The sequence below is a fragment of the Eumetopias jubatus genome, unplaced genomic scaffold, assembly GCF_037043125.1.
Source record: "Eumetopias jubatus isolate StellerSeaLion01/CBP00866 unplaced genomic scaffold, mEumJub1_p1.0 scaffold_8, whole genome shotgun sequence".
NCBI classification, from domain to species: Eukaryota; Metazoa; Chordata; class Mammalia; order Carnivora; family Otariidae; genus Eumetopias; species Eumetopias jubatus.
Window position 1 is genome coordinate 134,908,974 of NW_028274814.1, and position 22,896 is coordinate 134,931,869.

General features: G+C 55.7%; 1 protein-coding gene across 1 annotated transcript in view; it reads right to left on the bottom strand.

Moving 5' to 3' along the window:
- The window catches only part of RANGAP1 (Ran GTPase activating protein 1), a 32,742-nt gene that overhangs the window by 3,059 nt on the left and 6,787 nt on the right, over positions 1–22,896 (bottom strand). The window contains exons 3-15 of the mRNA XM_028115441.2: positions 20,353–20,480; positions 16,732–16,791; positions 13,550–13,729; positions 10,739–10,873; positions 8,181–8,339; positions 6,809–6,922; positions 6,285–6,384; positions 6,108–6,192; positions 4,907–5,075; positions 3,901–4,020; positions 1,674–1,776; positions 407–495; positions 43–164 (exon numbers count right to left, since the gene is read on the bottom strand). Coding sequence (XP_027971242.1) covers positions 43–164; positions 407–495; positions 1,674–1,776; positions 3,901–4,020; positions 4,907–5,075; positions 6,108–6,192; positions 6,285–6,384; positions 6,809–6,922; positions 8,181–8,339; positions 10,739–10,873; positions 13,550–13,729; positions 16,732–16,791; positions 20,353–20,480 — 1,564 coding nt within the window. The remainder of the gene's footprint in view (positions 1–42; positions 165–406; positions 496–1,673; positions 1,777–3,900; positions 4,021–4,906; positions 5,076–6,107; positions 6,193–6,284; positions 6,385–6,808; positions 6,923–8,180; positions 8,340–10,738; positions 10,874–13,549; positions 13,730–16,731; positions 16,792–20,352; positions 20,481–22,896) is intronic.

Here is a 22,896-nt window from a genome sequence, read left to right on the forward strand (position 1 = left end):
ACGGGACACGGCTGCCACATGAGCCGACGAGGGCACACTCACTTGGTCATGAACGCCAGCAGCAGGGGTGCAAGGGCCTTGGGGAAGTAGTCCTGCTGTACCATGTGGTTCAACGCCATCAGAGGGCCGTACAAGTTGGCAATGGCCTTGATCTTGTCTTCACTCTGTGAAGGGAACACACAGCACCAGGCAGGGTGAGCTACAAGGCCCCCTGGGGTGGGAAGCCCTAGGTCTCCAGCACCCAGCCCCGGCTCCGAGAGCCCCATGGTCGAGGTCAAGCTGAACCCCATCATGAAGGGAGGCTGCTTAAGCAGACCCGGGCCCCAGCAGGACTCAGGTGTGGGCTGGGGTGGGTGTGGCCCGAACTGCCCCTGGTTCCCCCCGCCGGCACCCCCGGTAGCCTCACCTTGAGCAGACCCATGTGGACGAGGAGCCGGGTGAGGAAGGCATTGGAGTTGAAGGAGGGTGAGCTAAAGGCCTTCTTCATCAAGGCATCTGCAAGGGAGAAGCGGCCATGGGGCAGGGAGTCCGCTGCAACAAACGGCTGCTCACCAGTCGAGGGCACGCGGCCCTGGCACACACGGGCTGCGACCTGCCTTCCGCACCAGTCAGGTGAACACAGGGCGGCAGCCAGCGGTCCCACGTCCCAGACTGAGCAGGCAGCCAGCACCAAGGGAAAGGCTCAACCTGCTCAAGCTGTGACACCTTGCCCTTCAGGTCCTGACCTCAATGAAAAGGGGCTTGGGGACCTTGCACAACCCGTGAGGCAAATCACCCCAGGGGAGGTTTCAGCCACTGTGGAGGCAAGGAGCGGGGGATGAGCAGAGAAGGGAGGGAAAGGAGGCGTGGGGGGGGGGGGGGTCTACCGGCACTGTGTGGGTACCTGCTTCTAGGCTAGGCTGTTCAGGAAAACAGAATTCAGGTAACTTGCTCCCATCAATGCCCACGGGGCTGGGACCTCAGGGAGCTGACTTAGGGCTCCACCCCAGCCTCGCTCCCCACCGGCCCTCTTGCCTCCATGCTGCCCACGGCGCACCAATCCAGGAAAAGTGCCACCCGGACCTCCACCCCTCTCTGCCCTTTCCCACATGCCGAGCCCTCCCTCCCCTCCCTGCCTGAGCAAGCCTGGCCCACATGGCGGGGCTCAGACACATGTGCTCAAGGTGGAAGGTGACAGGTGCCACAATGGAGGCAGCGGAGGGAATGGGGTAGCGAGGGAGGGTGGCGGCAGGACAAGAGATCTCAGGAAGCCCTGGGAACACTATCGGGAGAGCAGGCATCCTCCAGGCTTCCAGGTGGCGGGACAGTGTGCACTGGCTCACAGGTGAGGACAAAAGCTCAGCTCTCAGGACCTCTCCTGAGAGGACCACCCCCATAAGGGCCTTCGGACTGTGACTATCTGGTCTTCCTATGGCAGATGCCACCTGGATGAGGTCTAACTAGACATAATTGTACGGCTTTGAAAGGGCCTCAGTTTCCCCATCTGCAAAAAATAAGAGAGGAGAGCAGCCAGCCCACTCCATGGCAAGAACCCAGCAAGAACAGGCAGGAGGGGGTGGAGAGCGGTACATACGTTAGTGCTGGGACAAGGGGCTCCAGGGACTACAAACGTCACCTGAGCCCTGAGGCAGCAAGGAGGCAGAGCCAACCATGCCCCGCCCACCCCGTGTTACCTACTGCATCCTGCACGGCTGTCCTCACTGTGGCTTCGTCCTTAAACACAGAGGACACCTTCAGGAAGGCAGAGACCACCTTTTCTGGGTCGGATGTGTCAGTCTGCGGACACAAGAGACAACGGCGGGTGAGAGGGGCCAGAGCCCCAGTGAAGATGTGCCTGCACTCTGCTGCTGGCTGGAAGAGGCCTGTGTCTCGCCAAAGCCCCCGGTGGGCAAGGATGGGTCCTGCCTCCTCACCCCACTTTGTCCCCCTGGAGCTAGGCATGGGCCTGGCCCACTGTGGTATGTAACCCATAGAGTGAGGGAGTCAGCATTAACCACGGTTATTCCCATGACCCGGTGATTCCCCCCCCTCTTTTTTAAGATTTTATTTATTTATTTATTTATTTATTTATTTATTTATTTATTTGACAGAGAGAGAGAGAGAGAGAGAGAGACAGCGAGAGCAGGAACACAAGCAGGAGGAGTGGGAGAGGGAGAAGCAGGCTCCCCGCCGAGCAGGGAGCCCAAGGTGGGGCTCGATCCCAGGACCCCGGGATCATGACCTGAGCCGAAGGCAGACGCTGAACGACTGAGCCGCCCAGGCGCCCCTGCGATCCCCTTCTCGTAATCTAGCCTGAACAAATAATCCAGAGTACAGACAACATTCGCGTGCAAGGAAGCTTAACTTCACCGAGGTGGAGACAAGGGGAAACAATGCGAGTGTCCAGACACAGTGCCTTGCCCAAGCGTGACCTCCACTCATAGGGACGGAGGGCACAACAGTTTTGCTAACACAGGAGATGACAAATGGTATTACAGGAAAAAGTGGGCCTTTCATCTCGGGTATCACAGGAAGGAAAAAAAAGAACGCAGATAAAACATAAATAGGACATCAGCCAAAATGCCAAGCCAGCTTTGAGAACAGGCCCATTTAATTTCTCTATACATTTATCACTTAGGCTCATCGAAACTGTTTTCTCACCTGTCACACAGGGTAACAGGGTCTACGTGGCGGGTTGCCAGAAGGCTTAAATACCAGAACCGTGTCCGAACACTCGGGACAGTGCCTGGCAGACAGGAGGCGCCGGCCAGCCGCCTCGGAACGAACTGGTGAGTAAGCAAACAAGCGAGGCTGGAGCAAGGGCAGGGTAGGCATGTGGCCTCCATGGGAGCTCTGGGCAGGACAGGTGTTCTAGAACAGCAGGTCCTGTAGAACCTGGGCGGGGAGCCTAGATGTGTGCACACAAGAGGGTCCTGGGAAAACTCCCTAACTCCCCAGGTATCACTGGGTGCAGCACGCCTGCCTGTCCCGTGGCCCACACACGTCCCCAGTGGCACGTCATCTGCAACCTCCGGGGGCTGACAGATACCTGGGTCACACTCACTCGTGTGTCTATGGATTTAAAAAACAAACGTCTAGGGGCGCCTGGGTGGCTCAGTTGTTCAGCGTCTGCCTTCGGCTCAGGTCATGTTCCTGGGGTCCTGGGATCGAGCCCCGCGTCGGGCTCCCTGCTCCACGGGAAGCCTGCTTCTCCCTCTCCCACTCCCCCTGCTTGTGTTCCCTCTCTCGCTGTCTCTCTGTCTGTCAAATAAATAAATAAAATCTTAAAAAAAAACAAACAAACACCTAGGTATTTATCCAGAGGATACAAACATAGTGACTCGAAGGGGCCCCTGCACCCCAGTGTTTACAGCAGCAAGGTCCACAATAGCCGAACTATGCAAAAAGCGCAGATGTCCATCAACAAAGGATAAATAAAATGTGGGATATAGACAAACGGAACACTACTCAGCCATCAAAAAATGAAATCTTACCATTTACAATAAATAGCATGGATGGAACTAGAGAATAGTGCGCTAAGCGAAACAAGTCAGAGAAAAGCAAATATATGATTTCACTCTTATGTGGAATTTAAGAAACAAAACAGACGAACACAGGGGAAGCGTGCGAAAAATAAGATAAAAACAGAGAGAGAGACAAACCATAAGAGACTCTTAACTACCGGGAACAAACTGAGGGCTGCTGGAGTCAGGTTGGTGGGGGGTGGGCTAACTGGGGGAGGGGCATAAGGAGGCCACTCGATGGAATGAACTCTGGGTGTTAAGTGCAACTGAGGAATCACTAAATTCTACGCCGACACTAAAACACACACAAACGCCGGGCAGCCCCCACTCCCACTGACCGCGTCCCCTCCCAATCCGAGGCACGCACGGGCCTGGAGTTGGCAGGGCTGTTACCCACCTGCTGGGCTATCAGCACGGGGCTCTTGGGCCCAAGGCGCAGCAGCTTCTCCGGAGAGGGGAAAGCCAGGAATGTGGAGACGTCTGCAGGAGGCGGGGCGGGCAGCACGGGGGCTGGCTCCTGAGGGACAGGGGGCACAGGTGGCTCTGGAGAGGTCCGAACCCAGACTCCTCATGCAGAACACGCACCCCTCACTCCAGGCGGCCAAGGCTCGGAGTCTGGTCTTCTCCCTCCGGTTCACGGGCAGTCCCCCAAAGGGCGAGGGGCCCGCAGATGCTGCCCTGGCTGGCTCCCAGGGCAGGAGCCTCTGAGGAGGGGGCAAGCCACCTCCTTAGGCCACGTGGCTCCTCCCCGGGACACGCGATGTCCCAGAAATGACACAGGAGGTGCGTGGGGGCTAAAGGGGGCCCCACCAGGAGCTTGAGTCTAGCCGGGGGAAGCAATGCTGGCGAACACCAGCGGCGTCCCCGCAACAACTGAAGCAGGAGTGCCCAGCCACTTGCTGACATGCTTTCCTCAACTGGGACAAAAGTGACATTCAACATGAGCACGGGGAACCCTGTCCAACCCACAGTTCTCCAGAAGCTCCGAGACCCGGGCGTCCTGACAACACCAGCCTCTTAGTGAAGCGAGGGGACGCCAAGTGTCCCGGGTGGGCCACAGTCTCCAGAACGGGGGGGCTGTCCCTATGGGTTACCAGGACGGGTGGGAAAAGAATTTCCATTTCTGCTGATTTTTCACCCTATTCTTGCAGAGATAGTTATGCGGGTTCCACGATAAACAGTGCAGCGGCATGATTCATGCCTTAGTCCTGTCAAGACGCACAAGTACACAGACACACCTGTGCTGAGACACAAATACAGCCGCGCCGCGAAGGTTCTCTTCTTTCGCTGACGGGAGCGTGCGTCCAAAGACAGGCTCGCACACTACTGCCCCCGTGGACACGACTCCGGGTGTCACATTCTAGGGCTGGGGCTCTGATCCGCGCAAACCACAGGGGACTCACTCCGCTGTCTGGGTCCAGAATCTTCCTTGACGCTGTGGGCGACGGCTCTCCTTGCCCTTGCTGTGCCTCCTCCTCCTCCTCCTCCTCCTCCTCTTCTTCATCCTCTCCTTCCTCCTCCTCCTCCTCCTCCTCCTCCTCCTCCTCCTCTTCCTCCTCGCCCTCGTCGTCGCTGCAGAGGGGAACCGGCTAAAGCACCCCCTTCCTGCCCAGCGGCCCTTGTGGGCTCTGAGGCCTGGCAACGCACACCCACGGACCCCAGGCAGGTGCGAGGGCGCCTGCGGGGGGCAGGGGGCGCAGCTGCTCCTGGGGGGGGGCCGGGGGTCACCAGGGGGCCCATCGTTCGTCCCTCATCACCCAGGGAAGCCCATGCTGTGAACATGGAAGAACCAGACCCCATCCCCGTCCCAAACGGGCCCCAGTCCCACTGCAGAAACAGAGAAAAGGAAGAAAGCGGTCTGTCACAGCTGAGGCCCGGGGCTTGGCGGGAACACTGCCCAGGCCGAGATGCCAAGACTGTGCCCCCCGTATCTCCCTGCCCACAGAAAACTGCGGTTGGGGGGGGCAGCAGGGGGAGGGGGGCTTCTGGGACCGTGGGCCTCTCGAGGCCATCTCTGAGCGCCCAGTTCCTAGCAGCAGCACAGACCTGGCACTGAGGGGACACAAGCGAGGGGCCGACAGGTGAATGAAGCTGACCTAGGGGCAGGGGGTGCTGAAGGCCCAAACCGACTCCCATCCCGATGAAGGAGGCAGCCCCACCGCCCCGGCCCCTGCTCCCGCTCCATGTGGGCCCCGCAAACCCAGAACCACAACAACCCCCCCGCAACAACTTCTTCCCTTCCAGACTCTGTCCCCAAGTCTGATCTTCAGAACAATCCTGATGGAGCCCACGCCCACTGCCACCCTGACCTCACTGCTTCCCTACCTGATCCGTCTCAGCTCAGACCAAAGCTCATCCCTTCAGAAGTCTCCCCAACTCACCCACTCCGAAGGCCCTTACTGCCTCTTGGCTGAACATACAGAAACCTAACTTTCCTCGCCCGCCCATCCTGCCGGAATCAAGTCCCACGGGTCAGAAAGCTTCACTGTCTTCCGCTCGCCTCCCTAACGCCTCGCACAGCACCTGGCACAGACAGGGGCTTGAACAACGGTTTCGGCACGAATGAAAGTAGAACCACAGGCGCCACGGCTCACAGCTCCCTACCTGAGGGAGGCCAGCACCTTGGCCATGTGGAAGCCGTCCAGCACTTCCTGCAGCTGCTCGCAGCCTTCGGCTCCCAGCGTGTTGCCTGTTCGCGGGCGGGAGGCAGGGAGGGCAGGGAGGTCAGGAGGCGCAGCAGGCCCCCCCGGCAGGCCTGGGCCAAGGCCCCACCCCCGTTACCATTGAGGTCCAGCTTTTCCAGCTCACTCTTGTCCGCCACGGCCTCGGCAACAGCCAGAGCAGCATCTCTCTTGATTTCACAGAACGACAAGTTCAGCTCCTAAAAATAAGAGGAAGGAGTAGAGGCAAGCAGAACCACAGGTCAGGAGACCGGGTCCTACTCTGAAGCCTCTGTTTTCCCCGAGGGAGGGTGAGGCAGGCTCTGTCCTCCAGCCGGGCACGGTACCACCCACAGTAAAGACAAAGCCGTTTCCCTCGCCACGGGCCGGACGCTCGGGATGTTCTCTCGCGCTACACCCTAACGACCTCATCGCTCCCTCCTCCCGTTTCAGAAAGGAAGAAACCGGCTCACATCACACGGGTGACAGGAACCGCACAACATCAGAGGGAAGGTGTGGAAGAACCGGGCCATGAACCCAGGCCCACCTGGCCTTCAAGACCACCCCACCCCTGCCCTGCGTGGCAGCAACCCCGAGTGCGGGGGAAGCCTAGACCCGCGAGGGAAGCCACGGCAGCGCTGGCACCTTCAGCTTGGGCAGGCCCCCACGCACGGCCTCTGACATGGCGACGGCGCCCTTGGAGCGCACCAGGCAGTCCCCGAAGTTGATCACCTCCACCTGCCGCAAGGTCTTCAGCGTCTGCGGGGAGGAAGCGAAGGCTGGGGTGAGGGTGCAGGCCTCCGAGAGCCTCCGAGAGCCCACGGCACACCCCACGCCAGTTGCCACACCTTCGTCCTCCCGCTCGCCGGGACTTCTCAGTACTTCACCAGCTCTTGTCCCCTCCTGGCCTCTGGCGAACCTCCCTCCATCCTACTTCTATGCTACAGCCAGAACCTTCTTCTCGAAGCACAAATCTGACCAAGTCGAACCTCAACTTAAAACCTTACACAATTCTCTACTCACGGGACAGCCTCAGACTTAGAAGGTCACAGGGTCTTGTCCCCCTCTCCTCTCCTCCAGCCCTCAGACACATCCTGAACCCTGGTCGTTTCAAACCAGGACCAATGGAACAAGGCTCCCTCCCACCTCTGAGTCTCCCCCATGCTGCTGATCCCTCTGCCCAAAATACCCCTCTCTGTCCACAGTCCATTTGTCCTATACAACTTGGTCAAAATGTGACCTCTTCCAGAGAGTCTGCCCGAAGTCTGATTTGAACTTCCCTTGTGCTCCCCACACTTGCACACACTTGTGCTAACACCCCACAGGAGCAGGACTAGCCTTTTGTGGGGCTTGGGGCCTGTGAGGTCCCGACAGCTAGCCAGCCAGCAGGATTCAGGCCCTGCACCGTCGCTGGCCTGGCCCCGCCCATCCCTCCCTGAACTAGGGGCTCCTCGGAGGTAGAGTCTGATTCAACTCTGTGTGGCCTGCACTCGGTACAGGGCTCAATAAGCAGCTGATGAAAGAGTCAATGAGAAAAACAGGCTGCAGCAGCCTCCCACGCACCCCATGGACAAATCCAGCACCAACAGCTGGGTGTCCAGAGGCAGCACAGAGGAAGGTGGTATGGACATGCCCAAAAACGTCACAGGAAAGCCTGTGACATGTGCCCCGTTCTGGAAGGTTCAAGAGAGCCGGGGCACACACCTGGTGGATGGGCAGAGGAGCTCCCCTGCCGATGCGTGCGTTAAAAAGGCAGTAGCCAGGGCGCCTGGGTGGCTCAGTTGGTTAAGCGACTGCCTTCAGCTCAAGTCACGATCCTGGTGTCCTAGTATCGAGTCCTGCATCGGACTCCCCGCTCAGCAGGGAGTCTGCTTCTTCCTCTGACCCTCCCCCCTCTCATGCTCTCTCTGTCTCATTCTTTTTCTCTCAAATAAATAAATATAATCTTTAAAAGAAAAAAAAAAGGCAGTAGCCAGTCCCGCTCGCCTCCACCGTGACCCTGCCACTCCCGCCTCACCTTGGCCATGGCCACGGCACCCTTCTCAGTGAAGGTGTTGTCATTCAGGTTGATGACACGCAGCAGGGGGTTGATGGCAAAAGCCTGGGCCAGGGCCGTGACGCCGGGGTGATTGATGCCGTTCTGCGGCATGTGGACCTCCTCCAGAGTCCCAATGATCTGTGAGGGGCAGGAGGGACAGAGCAGGGCGGTGGGCTCCCGAGCTCCAAGGGCAGGCCCAGCACCAACAACAACCAGCAGGCAGGAAGGGGGCACCTCACACTAGACACAGGGAGGGGCTGCCATCAGCTCGGGCCCAGGCTTGTCTGTGGCTACTGGGGGCATGAATCTCAAAGCAGAACTTTGGGCAGGGCTATGTCTGATCCTCTCTACAATCTCATGAGGGAGACCTACCTGGGATTAGGAACTCCACCAGACAGAGAAGACTAGGGGATCAGAAAGGCTAAGTAACTTACACACGGTCACACAGCTCGAAACACAGGTTCCTGCATCTGGTGTCCTCCACCCCGCAAGGACCCTGGGCGCTGACCCAGGGTCTGGCCACAGTCCTTCCTTGCAGACTGCATGCAGCTCCACTGTGCCTGTCTTTCTTGGGGCTCTCCTGTGCTATTTACACAGTACAACTGGTGCCCCACATTCCCTCCTTTTCTGGGGGTTGGGGTCTTCTCCAACCACCTAGCCCTTTTTCATCCCAACCTTCTGACACTCCTCTCTCTTGGAACACTGTGTCCTTATTTGTTGGCATTTTCTTGATAGGCTGACTCCTATGTTGCTTTCCTATATACCTCTCATTTTGGACACCAGGATCCCCCCCACCAGGCATAGTCCAGTGCTCTTCCCCCATGCCCCCAGAACACTGTTCTTCCTCTATCACGGTGTTCATCACCCTGGACGATCAATGCCACCTTCCTGTCTACACCCCACCAGCCTCTGAGCTCCCAAGGAGAGCCAAGTCCCAATCTCTACTGCTACCAAGGATTGAGGCCAGGCCTGCGAGGACTCTCCACCTGGGTACCTTTTGTAGTCCCGTGGTGCCCAGAACAGCACAGGGGGTTCACAAGTAAATACAGGCCAACGGAGGAACATTACCAGTCAGAGCTTCTCAGTATCTTCTGGTACCAGACCCTATGGGCAGTGTGATAAAGCCCCTGACTCTCTCCTGAGCCTGTTTTAAAATGCTAAGATAAATCACATACGACTACAAAGGAAATCCATTCAATTGGAAGAGAGTCCTCAAAATATTGAGAAAAAACCCCAAATGTGTGTTGCAATAGTAAATGCACTCCTTAGTACAAAGGCACTGAACAACAGGACCTGGACGCCAGTCCCCCGCGACCGTAATGCTGATGCGTGAGAAACAAAAATTTCTGTCTCTGTAACAACTATAACTTGATGTGAAAATACCTGTGATTTCTACGCTTACCAAAATCACGGGCATTTCAAAAGTTGCTGAGGTTTATAATTTACATTCACAATTCAAGGTAACCTTACATTTTAGTTACGTTAGTGGTAATAACCATGTAATCTTCTTCTGTCCGCATTCAGACTCCCTGAATTCTATCCACAGACTAGAGACATCCCAGGGACCCCGAGGGAAGAACCCCACTCTAAGAGCATGGCGGACATCTGCTGGAGGCCTAGCAGACACAGTGCATTCCCCCCCTTCCCAGCGCACTGGGGACAGCAAGCTGAGTGAGGGGTGCAGAGAAGGCGTAACCTTTAACAGCATGGTGTCTGCAAGGATGGCAATGAGGCACCCCCTCCCCCCGCCAGCTCTGGAGACACCTGGAAACCCCTGCAGCCAGGGGCCCAGCAAGGCCCAGGGCACTTCTCCCCTGCTATGTTCACTCTCTGCCTAAGGGTAGATGAGCTCCGGCAGGGAGGCAGCGGGGAATGCCGCTCTGGCCCCGAGTGTGGTTAATGTTTGCCAAAGAAAACATTTAAATTAAGAGAAAAGAAAGGGACTCCAAAGTTCCCAGCGCCGTGGGGCAGGTGTGGCCCTCTCACAGAGCTCACGGTCAGGGTCTCAGCAGTGTGGGGGGAGGGGAGGGGGCAGGGTACTGGGGCAGCCGTGAAGGGTGACGGGAGAGGAGAGTGGGAGGAGAGGCGAAGGGGATTAGGGTACCTGAGCCACTGCTCCCCTACGTCTCCATCTCAAAGGTAAGTCTGATGACTCCACCTCTGTGCCCCACCCAGTAGAGGCCAGAGACACCGACCCTCTGTGAGCCCAGGCCAGCGCCGGGCCAGGCTGTTGTCCGGCTCACTGCTCTGGCACCCCCACTCCCATTTCTGAGCCTGACCTCACTCACTGATTAGAGCAACCTCACAATCTTCTCAAACAGCATTCCAGGGAGCCGCAGTGGTGGATCATGCAACCTTTCGGACACGTGACAGGAATTCCGACCCCCTGCTGAACGAGCTGGCAGGTGCAGAGGGGGAAGCAACTCGCCCTAGGTCTCGCAGTTCAACTCCAGAGCTGGATGCACACCAGCTCTGTCAACCTGCAAAGCTTAGCCTGCCTTGGGGCACGGCAGGGAGGATGTGCAGAAACCACTCACCCCGAAAGCTTCTGCCAAGGCAGTGGCTCCGTCGTTCTCCAGACGGTTTCTGCCGGCCACAAAGACCTTCAGGCCCAGTGGCTTGCCTTGGGCACTGGATTTCCGGTGACACTCAGTCAGAGCCGCTGCCAGGATCTGGGGGGAGGGGGAGGGGGGAGGAAAGAGGCCCAGCCCTGAGGCAGGAGGCCCTCGTCTTCGACATCCCATGCCACCTACTGGCGGTGGCAGACCTGGGGACAAAGAATGGCTCACAGGCACCACGGCCATACTGCATGTGCACCTAGCACCTTACAGCTTGCTTCACGTGTGTGTCCCACTACCCTGTGGGGTCTAGCCTCATGTGAGAGGTGGGGACAGACACCCAGAGAGAAGAGAGACACCAACATGGAGAGGTCAACCGAAAGCCAGCTCCTGGGGAAGGGGCTTCACAGTCAGCTCACTATACTGCCGGAAGCCCTCTGTTGGGGTGGGGGGACGGGAAACCATGGTGATTCCCACTTCCCAGCTGAAGAACCTCAAGCTCAGAGAGGGACAGAGACACTCCTCTGGTTGCTAAACAAGTGGAAGACTCTGGACCAGAATCCAAATCTTCTGGAATCTCTCCCCCGTAGCCCTGCGCCTCAGGGGAGCTGGCCAAGACCACGGCCCTGTCACACTAATCAGACACACACCATATGGTTGGGGTGGTGCCAGGAGATAGCTTCTCCCTGGGTGATACCAACAGACCAAGAGTTAAAAAATGCTGGCTGGTTGCTGGGAATCAGAGAGGCCACGGTAAATAAAACAAAAGATTCACAAGAAGTACAACAGGAGAGAAGCAACTTTTGTAGAGCATCTCCTGGATCACCGGCACTCTCAATAAAGAAAGGTACTTTCACACCTCACTTCAACCACAAATTGAGCCTAGGAGGCAGGTGGGACTGGCTTGACTATCAACGAGGAGGCTAAGGCTCAGAGAGGTAACTGCACTGGCCAAGGGCCCACAGCAAATGGGACAGGGGAGCCACAAGCGGCAGCCAGGTCTGCCTGACTGCACAGCTCTCCGTCCCTGGGGGCCAGAAGGGCGACCGCCAGCCCGGCTCCTGGGGGTCGTGCGCATGCTCAGTGCAGAGACCGTAGACTTCTGCCGTAAACCAGCCTCCTAAGGAACCTGTGAGGAGGCGGGCGCCAACCGCACCAGCGCATCCCATTCTCCCCAGTTCCCCCTGGGGCCACCATGGTGAGGCCCCAGCTCCTACAAGAGTCCAACCTGGGGCCTCTGGGTCTGGAGAGCCCCAAGCACAGGGCTACATCTCACTCCCAGTGAATCCTTCGGGCCCCTCCAATTCCCATGCGTGTGGCACACGGGCCACGGCGAATGCACTCCAGCTGGAGGGACCAGATTCCGAAGGACCCGGGGGCGCAGGTCAGTAAGGCCAGCACCCACCAGATGCCACAGAAAGGTCTCCCTGAATCAGAGTGAGGGAGGTCAAGACAGGTACAAGTCAAATTCCAGAGTGGAGCTGGGCTGCCAGGGAGGCCTCTGGCCGCAGGGTTCCCACCGTCTTCGTCCCCAAGCCATGCCGCACACTGGAGGAAAGGCGAGGCCTACGACCAGCCCTGGGCAGCTCTAGGAGCCTCGGTTCCCCGGGCCAGCCACGTGGCAGAGGAGAGCCGATGGAAAGCTGGGGCGTTGCCCAGGCGCGTCGCCAGCTCCCTCAGCACACCCCGCTCTAGGTTGGCCTGGACCAATTTTCTGTGCTGATGCCAACATTTTAATGTCTTCACACACGCACACAGCTTATTGCCCAATTAGACTGGGGGGTGGGGCCGGCTGAGCCGCCTGGGAGCACGTCCGGCTTTCCCTCCCACGGGGCAAGAGGCAACAGGCAGCCCTCGCAGGGGAGGCCGCTCCGGCCCCTCAGCCTGAGGCACCGCGAGCACAACACAGTCTCCCCTCGCCGCTCTGACAGGCACAGAAGCAGGTTCAAATCCCACATTAGTCCCACCCCAGCGATGCCATCTGGGGACTTGACCCAAGGTCTCTAGCCCCAAATCCGCTTCAGTGGAAAACTGGGAATAGCATCACCCCCTTTTCGGTGTGGGTGGGAGAATGAGGGCGATGCATTTAACACATCTGCAAAGAGAAGACGTCCCCAGCTGCTGTAGGTTCCTGCGTCCCAGCTCTTTTCTCCTTTTGGTCAGAACGTGAGTGGGGACAGGGAGGGTGGGAATTGGCCTTTCTAGTGCCTGGGCCTAACGGAGCCAGAACGGACCACAAAAGAGAATAAACAAGGCTGGGCTCCCCCCGTGCAGGTTCTGGAAAGAGAAGAGACGCCTTTCTGTGCTGACCAGCCCGACCGGCTGGCAGGATGAGGCAGGCACCTCAGGTAAGGCCCAGTCCAGGAAAAAGGTGAGCTGTGCCCAGGCCTAAGGGGTTTCTCTTTCTGGGCTCCCTCCCCTCCACATACACACCGGGCCTCACGTGGCTCTGCCAACTGTTCTGAGGGCACAGCAGGTCTGGGATGCCCAAGCCCGGCACTCTGCAGAGCCAGCAGGTCACTGCCTCTGTGTTGCCAAGACAACACGCGAACCGGGATGGTTGCTTGGCAACCCCGCCCTCCAGGCCTCCACCACCTCTCCCCACTGGCCACAGGCTGCTGCCTTTGATGCCTTTCTCCTCTGAAGAGAAAAACAACAGACCAGCCAGCCATCCCAGATGGTGGCCAAGGGCACATACTTCCTGCTCCAACGCAGCAGGAGACCAGGCAGGGAGAGAGGGGGGAACGGTGAGGGACAATGTGGACGTGGGGGAGGGCCCGCCGCACCCACCTTGCCACCGCCGATGCCCATGCCACAGTTGTTGAGCTTGAGCTCATGAAGGGTGAAGCAGGCGGAGCTCTTGAGCAGGGCCTCAAAGCCTCGCACGCCGTCAGGCCCGAATGCGTTGTCGCTCAGGTCCAGCTCCACCAGCTGCGCCCCGGCTGTGATGAGTCCCTCCCCTAGTGAGGTCTGGACACAGAGAGGGTTCAGCTCAGTTTCACAGACACCTCCCCGGGGCAGCTCCTATGCCAGGCCCCCCCCTGCCCTCAGTGGGCACCCAGGCAGAGACACAGACGATTTCGCTACAGAGCTATCATTTTATACCCAGGACCAGAAACCCTGAAGAAGGTTCCCAATCCAGGTGGGGCGTGGGGTTTGGTACACATGGGGGTGGTCAGGGAAAGCTTCTTATAGGAGGGGGCACTTGAGCTCAGGCTGAATGAGAATCAATCAACCAAACAGGAGATTCCAGCCAACAGTACAAACATGAACAAAGAGACATAAGCATGAAGCAGCATACTGTGTGTCTAGAGACAAGCAAGCAGTGGACTCCAGAAGAAGCTGAGGCTGGAAGGAAAGAGAGGAATCAAATCAGTCCTGGCCCTGAATGTCAGGCCAAGGACCGTGAACTTGAGTCCGAGAGCTCTGAGGGCTTTGATGTGGGTGAGGGATATAGAAGACACATTCCCCCAAACCTGAGGAGGGCAGACTGGAGGCCAAGTGCCCGCCCAGGAGTGTGAGACAGTGATTCAGGCAGCAGAGAAGGAAGCTTGACTGGCCAGTGTGGTGGGAGACAGAAGAGAGGGAACAGAGCCTCAGGTCGGTTCTAGGTCCCACAAAGGGAAGGAGACCTGCAGAAGCTGCATATTCAGTGGATGTGCAGGAAGGAGGCCAGCACCACTGATGCCGCCAGGGTTCCTGGTGGTGACTGGGCAGATGGGTGCCTATCTCTGAGCCACAGCCCAAGACCAAGGTGGCAAGATGCTAAGCTCTCCTGGGAACCTGCTGGGCTGGGGATACCTACAGCTCCCCAGGAGAGATGGGTAAGGAGAGAAGGCTCTGCCAGAGACGGGGGGCAGAAACAGGGCCGGGCATGCATCGTGCATGGGGCTCCCAGGGGACACAGCGGGGGAGGGGAGACACTCTCCCTGCCTCGGCCATGAACAGGCTACCTGAGGCAGTTTCCGCTGCCCTCCCCACCACCGACTCAGCAACAGAGGGCCACTCTCAGGCTGCCCCTGCCCACAGAAGGACCAGCCCCCATCACCTGGCCCCACCGGCCTCTAGCCCTCCAGCAGCCAGAGCTGCCGAAACCCTCTGTGTCTGCTCTACCTTCCCTGCATCTCATGCCTTTCCCTGACCCCAAATTCTCTTGTCCCCCTATGACTCACTCTGGTTGTTGGTAATATGGAGAGAAGAGTATCTCCCTCAAAGACTGAGAAACTTAAATGCTAAAATTCAGGTAGAACAACGTGCACAGGTCCCATAGTTCGTATCTCCCAAGTACATTTTCTTCACCCCCTCTTCTAACTTTAAATCCTGTTACTGGGCGCCTGGGTTGCTCAGTTGGTTGGGCGACTGCCTTCGGCTCAGGTCATGATCCTGGGGTCCTGGGATCGAGTCCCACATTGGGCTTCACTTGCTCTGCGGGGAGCCTGCTTCTCTCTCTCCCTCTACCTGCCACTCCCCCTGCTTGTGCTCTCTCTGTCAAATAAATAAAATCTTTAAAAAAAAAAAAAAATCCTTTTACTTACAAACCCTCAAACGAATTACTTAACCTACACTCTAAATCCTCCTTTCACCTGGTTCTTCTTCACCCTTTGAGGCTGGTAACTAATGGAATCGGCTCCCCAAGGGCTTCCTCAATCCCCCAAAGGAGGAGCCCTCCCTCTGGGGTCCCCATTAGGACATCTGTAACTTTTTTTTTTTTAAGATTTTATTTATTTTCTGACAGAGAGACAGCAAGAGAGGGAACACAAGCAGGGGGAGTGGGAGAGGGAGAAACAGGCTCCCCACTGAGCAGGGAGCCCGATGTGGGTCTTGATCCCAGGACCCTGGGACCATGACCAGAGCCAAAGGCAGACACCCAACAACTGAGCCACCCAGGTACCCAACTTATTTTTTTTTTAAAGATTTTATTTATTTATTTGAGAGAGAGAGAATGAGAGATAGAGAGCACGAGAGGGAAGAGGGTCAGAGGGAGAAGCAGACTCCCTGCTGAGCAGGGAGCCCGATGTGGGACTCGATCCCAGGACTCCAGGATCATGACCTGAGCCGAAGGCAGTCGCTTAACCAACTGAGCCACCCAGGCGCCCCCAACTTATTAATATATTCATTCATTCTTTCAAATGTAAACTCTATGCCCAACATGGGGCTTGAACTTGACCTTGCGATGGAGTCACTTGCTCTACCGATGGAGCCAGCCAGGTGCCCCCGGACTGAGGTGCTTTAGAAATAAGGGTGGTCCCTGGCACCTCAGGAACTACAGTGCTGGCTAGATACATGGAGGTCTAAGAAGGCAGCCCCAGCAAAACCAGGGTGAAAGACCCAGTAACACAGTGCCATGCTAATAATTGACCAAGAACCTCACCCTGAAGGCACCTCATGGGCTAGGCCCCATGTTACTCAAAGGCTGCCTATTACCAGCCCTGCCTCTTTCCCTTGAGCCCCAGGCAAGCCACCTTCTGCTCAGTGACGGCCCCCCTCCCAGCCCACCCACCCACCCCAGGCTGGGAACCTGATCTCAAGCCAAGCTGAGCCCCAGGAATGGGGAAATGGAAATCAGAGGGGATGGAAGCCACCCACCATGAGAAGCAAAGTAGAAGAATGGTATGGAGAAAGGGAGGGCCCAGAGATAGGTGGGGGGGCCACAGAAGGGCGTGAGGGAACAGAACAGGAGGTGCGAAACGAAGAGGGATGAGAGCGGAGGGAGCGAGATTCACAGTGGGGGTGAAGCCACAAAGCGCAGGAAATGAACCCTAGGATCCCAGGGCTCTGCTGCACCTCCTGTGACTGGGCCTCGAGTCTCCCAGAGGCTGAGCCCGTCAGGACATGGGCAGATGCTGCACCTGCCTGGCTTCCATTCAGCACCTCAGTCACCCACAACGTGAACAAAGTCTGAAAATAGTCCAGGGAATTGCCAAAGGGGTCCCTGTCCCCAGGGGAGGGGAACAGTGGCCTGGTGCCCTTACCAGAGCTGGCGGGATCTCGGACCGCAGCCTCCCGGTGAACATGTCGCTCCAATGGCATCGCTTTGAAAGGAGGAGGAAGAGAAGAGTCAGTGGAGCCCCTCAGAGGTGGCCTGCAGGCAACACCTCATCCTTGTGGCCATGGACTACTGAGCATTACGATACTTCTGAAGCTGGGTTTCCTCAGTGAAAAGCTGGTCCAGCTCTGGCTGAAGCTGGGGGTACCTGGAGGCCCCCAAAGGCCATACAGGGCTCAGAAGAAGTATGGGGGGCAACCCCCAACCCTCTGGTTTTCCAGGAGAGAAACCAGGCCAAGAAGGAAGAGACTGGCCCCAGGCCCCAAGGCAGGGCAGTGGCAGGACCAGGGCCAATACGCCAGACTCCTTGTTTCCAATGCCGGTTTCTCATACACTGTGGGCCCAAGTGACGCGTGACAGAAGATCTGGGTGGCAGAGGCAGAAAGTAAGCAATACGGATCCATCAGCGAGGAAGCTACTCGTTTTTTAAGGTGCCTTTTTTTTTTTTTTAAAGTAATCTCTAAGCCCAACATGGGGCTCGAACTCATGATCCCGAGATCAAGAGTCTCATGCTCTACTGACTGAGCCAGCCAGGCACCCCTCAAGACTCTTTCCAACCCTTCTGATCACCTCCAGAAAGCGGTCTTTCTTTGGGGCTGGTGGATCTTGCCCACCTCTCCACTCCTTGCTTGTTTGCCTTTTGAACAAAGGGTGAGCAGGCCTCATGCTCAGAAGCTTTAGGTGACAACTTTTAGGTGACTAGAATTTAATAACACTATTTTGTTATCTTTATGGTAAGGAATACCACTTTCCATTTACAGAAGAGATCATGTTTACTTTTAAATTACATCAAAGTGAGGGGCGCCTGGGTGGCTCAGTTGTTAAGCGTCTGCCTTCGGCTCAGGTCGTGATGCCAGGGTCCTGGGATTGAGTCCCGCATCGGGCTGCCTGCTCAGCGGGAGGCCTGCTTCTCCCTCTCCCACTCCCCCTGCTTGTGTTCCCTCTCTCACTGTGTCTCTGTCAAATAAATAAATAAAATCTTAAAAAAAAAAATTACATCAAAGTGAGCTGATTTAAAGAAAACATTAGGTAAAGCCACAAAGGTGGTGGCCCTAGAACTAGATCGTGTTACCACACATGCCAGCAGAATTTAGTTTCTAAGCACACAGCCCTACCCTCCAACTGTGGTCGCTCTGTCCACCCAAAATGTCAGCTCTGGCAGCTCCAGCCTCTCCTGGGCCAAACCTGGGCATGATAGAACCCAGAGAAAGCAACTTTCCCCTGAAAATCCAGTCCTTGAAATGTATGAACTAAATCCAACCTTTAGTACTAAGCAAACTGATTTCTGTTGAATTCTCAAGGCCTCCAGTAAAGCAAATCACCAACCCACATGGAGCCTTAGGGGACAGTCTACATGGGTCTGCTCAGTGAGGTACACCTGAATGCAGGTGCTCAGGGCCATGACAGGCAGCCACAGCCTGAGCACCAGAACCCCTGACAACTGGCATCTCACCTGGAAGCTTCCCCAACCCAACCGTGTCGGCCTTTTGTTTTTGTATTTTTTTTAAGATTTTTATTTATTTATTGAGAGAGAGAGAGAGAATGGTAGAGAGCGAGCATGAGAGGGAAGGAGGTCAGAGGGAGAAAAAGACCCCCCACTGAGCAGGGAGCCCGATGTGGGACTCGATCCCGGGACTCCAGGATCATGACCTGAGCCGAAGACAGCCGCTTAACCAACTGAGCCACCCAGGCACCCCCAACTCTGATGGGCCAAGGGTCAGCATGGGGTTTGGGGCACAAGAACGAGGTTCCAATTCTGACTTAACCTGACTCCAGGCCTGCCACTCCCCACTCCCCACCTCTGACCCCCAGTATCCCATCTCTGCAATACAGCTTCTGGCCTCAACAATCTCTAAGTGAGCAGTAGTTACTACAGAGCAGTTATGAGGCTGGGCTGTTATCCGGGCCCTAGTCCCAGCCCCCTCCTGACACGTGTGGCCCTGGACCTCACCTCCCTCATCTGTCAAGACCCAACTTGTGCCTGTGTTCCAACAGGAGAGGGAACATCTCTTCCACTAGCACCTTGGCCAGAGCACTACTGGGGTCAAGGGCAGCTCCCACCTGCCCCGGACCTGACCCCACGGGGGTGGGGTGACTAAAGGCCCTAGGCCTGCTCAGGATGACACGTTGCACATGGCACTCCTGTGGTCATGCTCTCTCATGACACAAGCCCACATGTGCTCACCATGGCAACCTCACAGGGAAGAAAAAGTTTTTATAAAGGACCCCCGACTCAGAGTGGAGTTTGGTGCAAGGCCACAGAAAACAAATACGGTGGTGGTACCAGGGCTTGAACCCAGACCCTCAGATGACAAAGCTCAGCTTCTGCAGCCTCCAGGCCCAGGCCACATCTCCTCTGTTCCCGCCCTTCACTGGCCACTGTGGAGGGTTGAGTTTTTTCACAGGAAAATGTCCCAGTGACTGCTCAGGGAAACGACAGGCCCAGGGCAGAAGAGAAGGTACAACCACCGTCTTAGCTATTACCTGACCATGATGATCCTAAGGAAACAAACAGTAAGGGCTGCCTCATGAGCCAGCCACTCCGTTCGCCCTGGCCCTGCATCCTTTCCCTTCAGCAAGCACAGTGGGCCAGGAAAGAGCACCAGACTTCGGAGTCTGCCACGTGGCTTACTGATCAGCATTAGGATTCTGGGCTGTTTACTCAGCTCCTCCGAGCCTCAGTTCCCTTGACTTACAAATGGACACAGTCTTTATTACATGGGGTGCCCCGAGGACTAATGACACATGCGCTGCACGCACTGAGCATCATTTGCAGTCGGAAAAGCAGGTCTCTCCCCCAACGCTCTGCAGCGGCTTTATGTGCTAATGCACACTAGGAGTCCCAGGAATGGAGAGTGTGCAGGGACGCTCTCCTGATATTTTCAACACCTGATACCCCAACTCTTCTCACAGAGCATCTTGAAGGGCTGCTGTTTAGTGGGACCCCCTTTAGGACACAACGGAATAGAAGGATCTCTGTATCAGCCAAAGAGGAGCATCACTTGGATCTAAACTTTAAGAAAGACTCAGCCATTCAGCTTTGAGGAGTGCAGCACCTTCCCAAACCCACCACAGCATCTGAGCTGAGGTCTGGCCACTTCTGTCCAATACACGACTGTTCTGTGGGCAGTCTTTGCTCTGGAGCTCCCTGCTGGGGAGGCTTAGCGCTTGCCAGAACAGCTCCATAGTCCAAGGCTTGGTGGCCAATTCTGTGCCCTTCCCTCCTCACAGATGCCAAACCTACAATGCTAGCTGAAGGCTCTCCGTGTCCAGTTCTGCTTCTTCCCCCTTTATCTTTCATGCATATTACCTGATAAACCTCTGACACTCCTGTCTGTTACTGGGGGATCCAAATGGACACATCACCTAGGGAGAGGGGCCCTGGCCAGTGCTGTGTGCTCTGGGGAAGCCAGAGCAAGAGGAGTTGTTTGTGGTGACCACCACCAAGGCAGGACCTAGGAGGGTCTGGACATAGGCAGGGGCTGTGGTGGCATGAGTAGAAGCTTGTCCCCAACCAGTCTGGGCCTGCTCACCATGCAGATCTCACCTTCAACTCTGACTTCTTCTCCAAGGCCTTGGCGATGACCCTGGCTGCCTCCACGCCCACCGTGTTGCCCTCCAGGCGCAGAGCCTCTAAGCCATCAAAGTCTTCAATCTCTTTAATCACGTCTTTGGCTGCCAAGGACCAAAGAACAGAAACTTAGATTTTGGGAGTCACAAACAGCTGAGGCAGAAGAGAGTCCAGCCACTACCTCATCACTCACAATTCCAACAGCAATAGTATACCTGCTGCGTGCTGGGCCCTGGCTTGCAAGGGAGAATCAGGCGGGCTCACAATCTAGGAGGGGACACGGGTACAAAGAAAATTCCTCTGTACTGAGTGTTAAAACAGGCTCAGATGGAAGGCTTGGGAGCCAAAGGAGGAAAGAAATCCGCCACGTGGGGCAAACAAGGGGCTTAGGGCACCTTATGGTGGTGTGTGTGGAGCCTCCCTCTGCAGGGAATGCACAAGGCCAAGCAGGGAGGGGCGCCTAGGTGGCTCAGTTGGTTAAGCATCCGCCTTGGGTGGGGGGTTGCGGGCACCTGGGTGGCTCAGATGGTTAAGTGTCTGCCTTCAGCTCAGGGCATGATCCTAGGGTCCTGAGATCGAGCCCTGCATCGGGCCCTCTGTTTGGCGGGGAGCCTGCTTCTCCCTCTCCCTCTACTGTTCCCCCTACTTGTGCTCTCTTGCTCTGTCAAATAAATAAATAAAATCTTAAAAAAAAAAAAAAAGCATCCACCTTCGGCTTGAGTCATGACCTCAGGGTCCTGGGATCAAGTCCCACGTAGAGCTCTCTGCTCAGCAGGGAGCCTGCTTCTCCCTCTCCTTCCTGCTCGTGTTCTCTCACTATCTCTGTCTCTCTCTCTCAAATAAACAAGTAACAAATAAATAAATAAGAGGCCAAGCAGGGAAAGAGCATCCAAGTGAGAGGACCAGCAGGTACAACAGCATAAAGCCTCTCAGAGTTACATGAATCATGTGTGGGGTGTCGTTCACTACTGTATTGTTATGATGAAAAATTCCAAACAAGCTAAATGTCCATCAACAGAGAATAGATTAATTCACTGGAGTACATTATACAGTTACACTGACATCATTATAAATGGTGACACAGGTGTTTACCTGACTTGGAAAATATTCATGTCATAGTGACAAGTGAAAAATGGGGTTTCCCACGGGTATTTGATCTGATCACACTTTTAAAATGTTACACCTATTAGAAAATACATAAATAAAAATAAAAAATAAAATGCTATATATTCGATCTTACACACACACACACCCCCCAAGGTCTAAAAGCATAAAAACCCAATGTTAAAACAATTATCTCTAGGTGCTGCCATTATGGGTGATTCTGTGCTTTTCCATCATCTGCTCAATTTATTCCTAATGTATCAGGTTATAAAACAGCTTTTAAAGTATCTCTAATTATGATCCTAATTGAGAAAGAAAGAAAAGAGAGAGAGAGAAAGGAAGGAAGGAAGGAGGGAGGGAGGGAGGAAGGGAGGGAGGGAGGGAGGGAGGGAGGAAGGGAGGGAGGGAGGGAGGGAGGGAGGGAGGGAGGGAGGGAGGGAGGGAGGGAGGAGGAGGAAAGGGGAACTCAGCTATGGTTAGGAAAAAAGCTAGAAAGAAAAATGCACCAAAATTAATAGTAGTTGTACCCTGGGGTGTGAGATAATGAAGATGTGGGTTTTTTGCCTTCTTTCAGTGTTTCTGTATTCTATAATGAGCACGTGTTAATTTTACAATCTGAACAAAAACACACAGGGGCATGAGACAAAATCCATCTAGCCTAGCTGGCACAAGACGGAGTGGGGTGAGGCAATGGAGATGTGTACAGGAGAGAAAAGTTGGACTTGACCTTTTAGGTGACAAAGGCCACAGAAAGGGTTTCAGAAAGGTGGTGCTTTGCAACCCGTAAGGAGCTTGCAGAGAAGCTGTCCCAGTGGGGCCTCTGAACACTGCTCCCTCCCTAGGCCACAGTGACACTTCCTCAGGAACCCCTGCTGAACTCCCAGCCAGGTCAGATCCTGCTTGGCAGGTTTCACAGCCCTGGTCTCCCCACAGACATTGCCTGCCACAATTTTACACTCTTCTAAGTGATGACTTGGTCATTATGTGGAGACTTTGTTCATACCCCCTTCCTCACTGGGTCATGAGCTCCAGCCAGGACTTGGCCTCAGCTCACTACCATGCCCCGCAGAGAGGAATGCTTAGCATTCTCCCCGACACAGCCTAGTTACTATTACGTCTATCTCACAGTGGAGTAAGTTGAGACACAGAGAGAGCACGTACATGCCTACTGAGATCACACAGCCAGAAAGTGGTGACCAACATTTATTTTCCTTTTCTCATTTCACAACCAGGAAGGCTGGACAGGTATGAGCCTTCCATTTTCTAGAAGGGGAAGCTGACGTTTCAAGGAATGAAGCAACTCTGCCCAGGAATTCAAGAGAAGAGGAGAGCTAGGCTTCAGACTGGTCTTCTAAAACTCTATCCACGAGCTCCTCCCCAAATCCTTGCTTCCGTGCACAATCGTGGACTTTATGG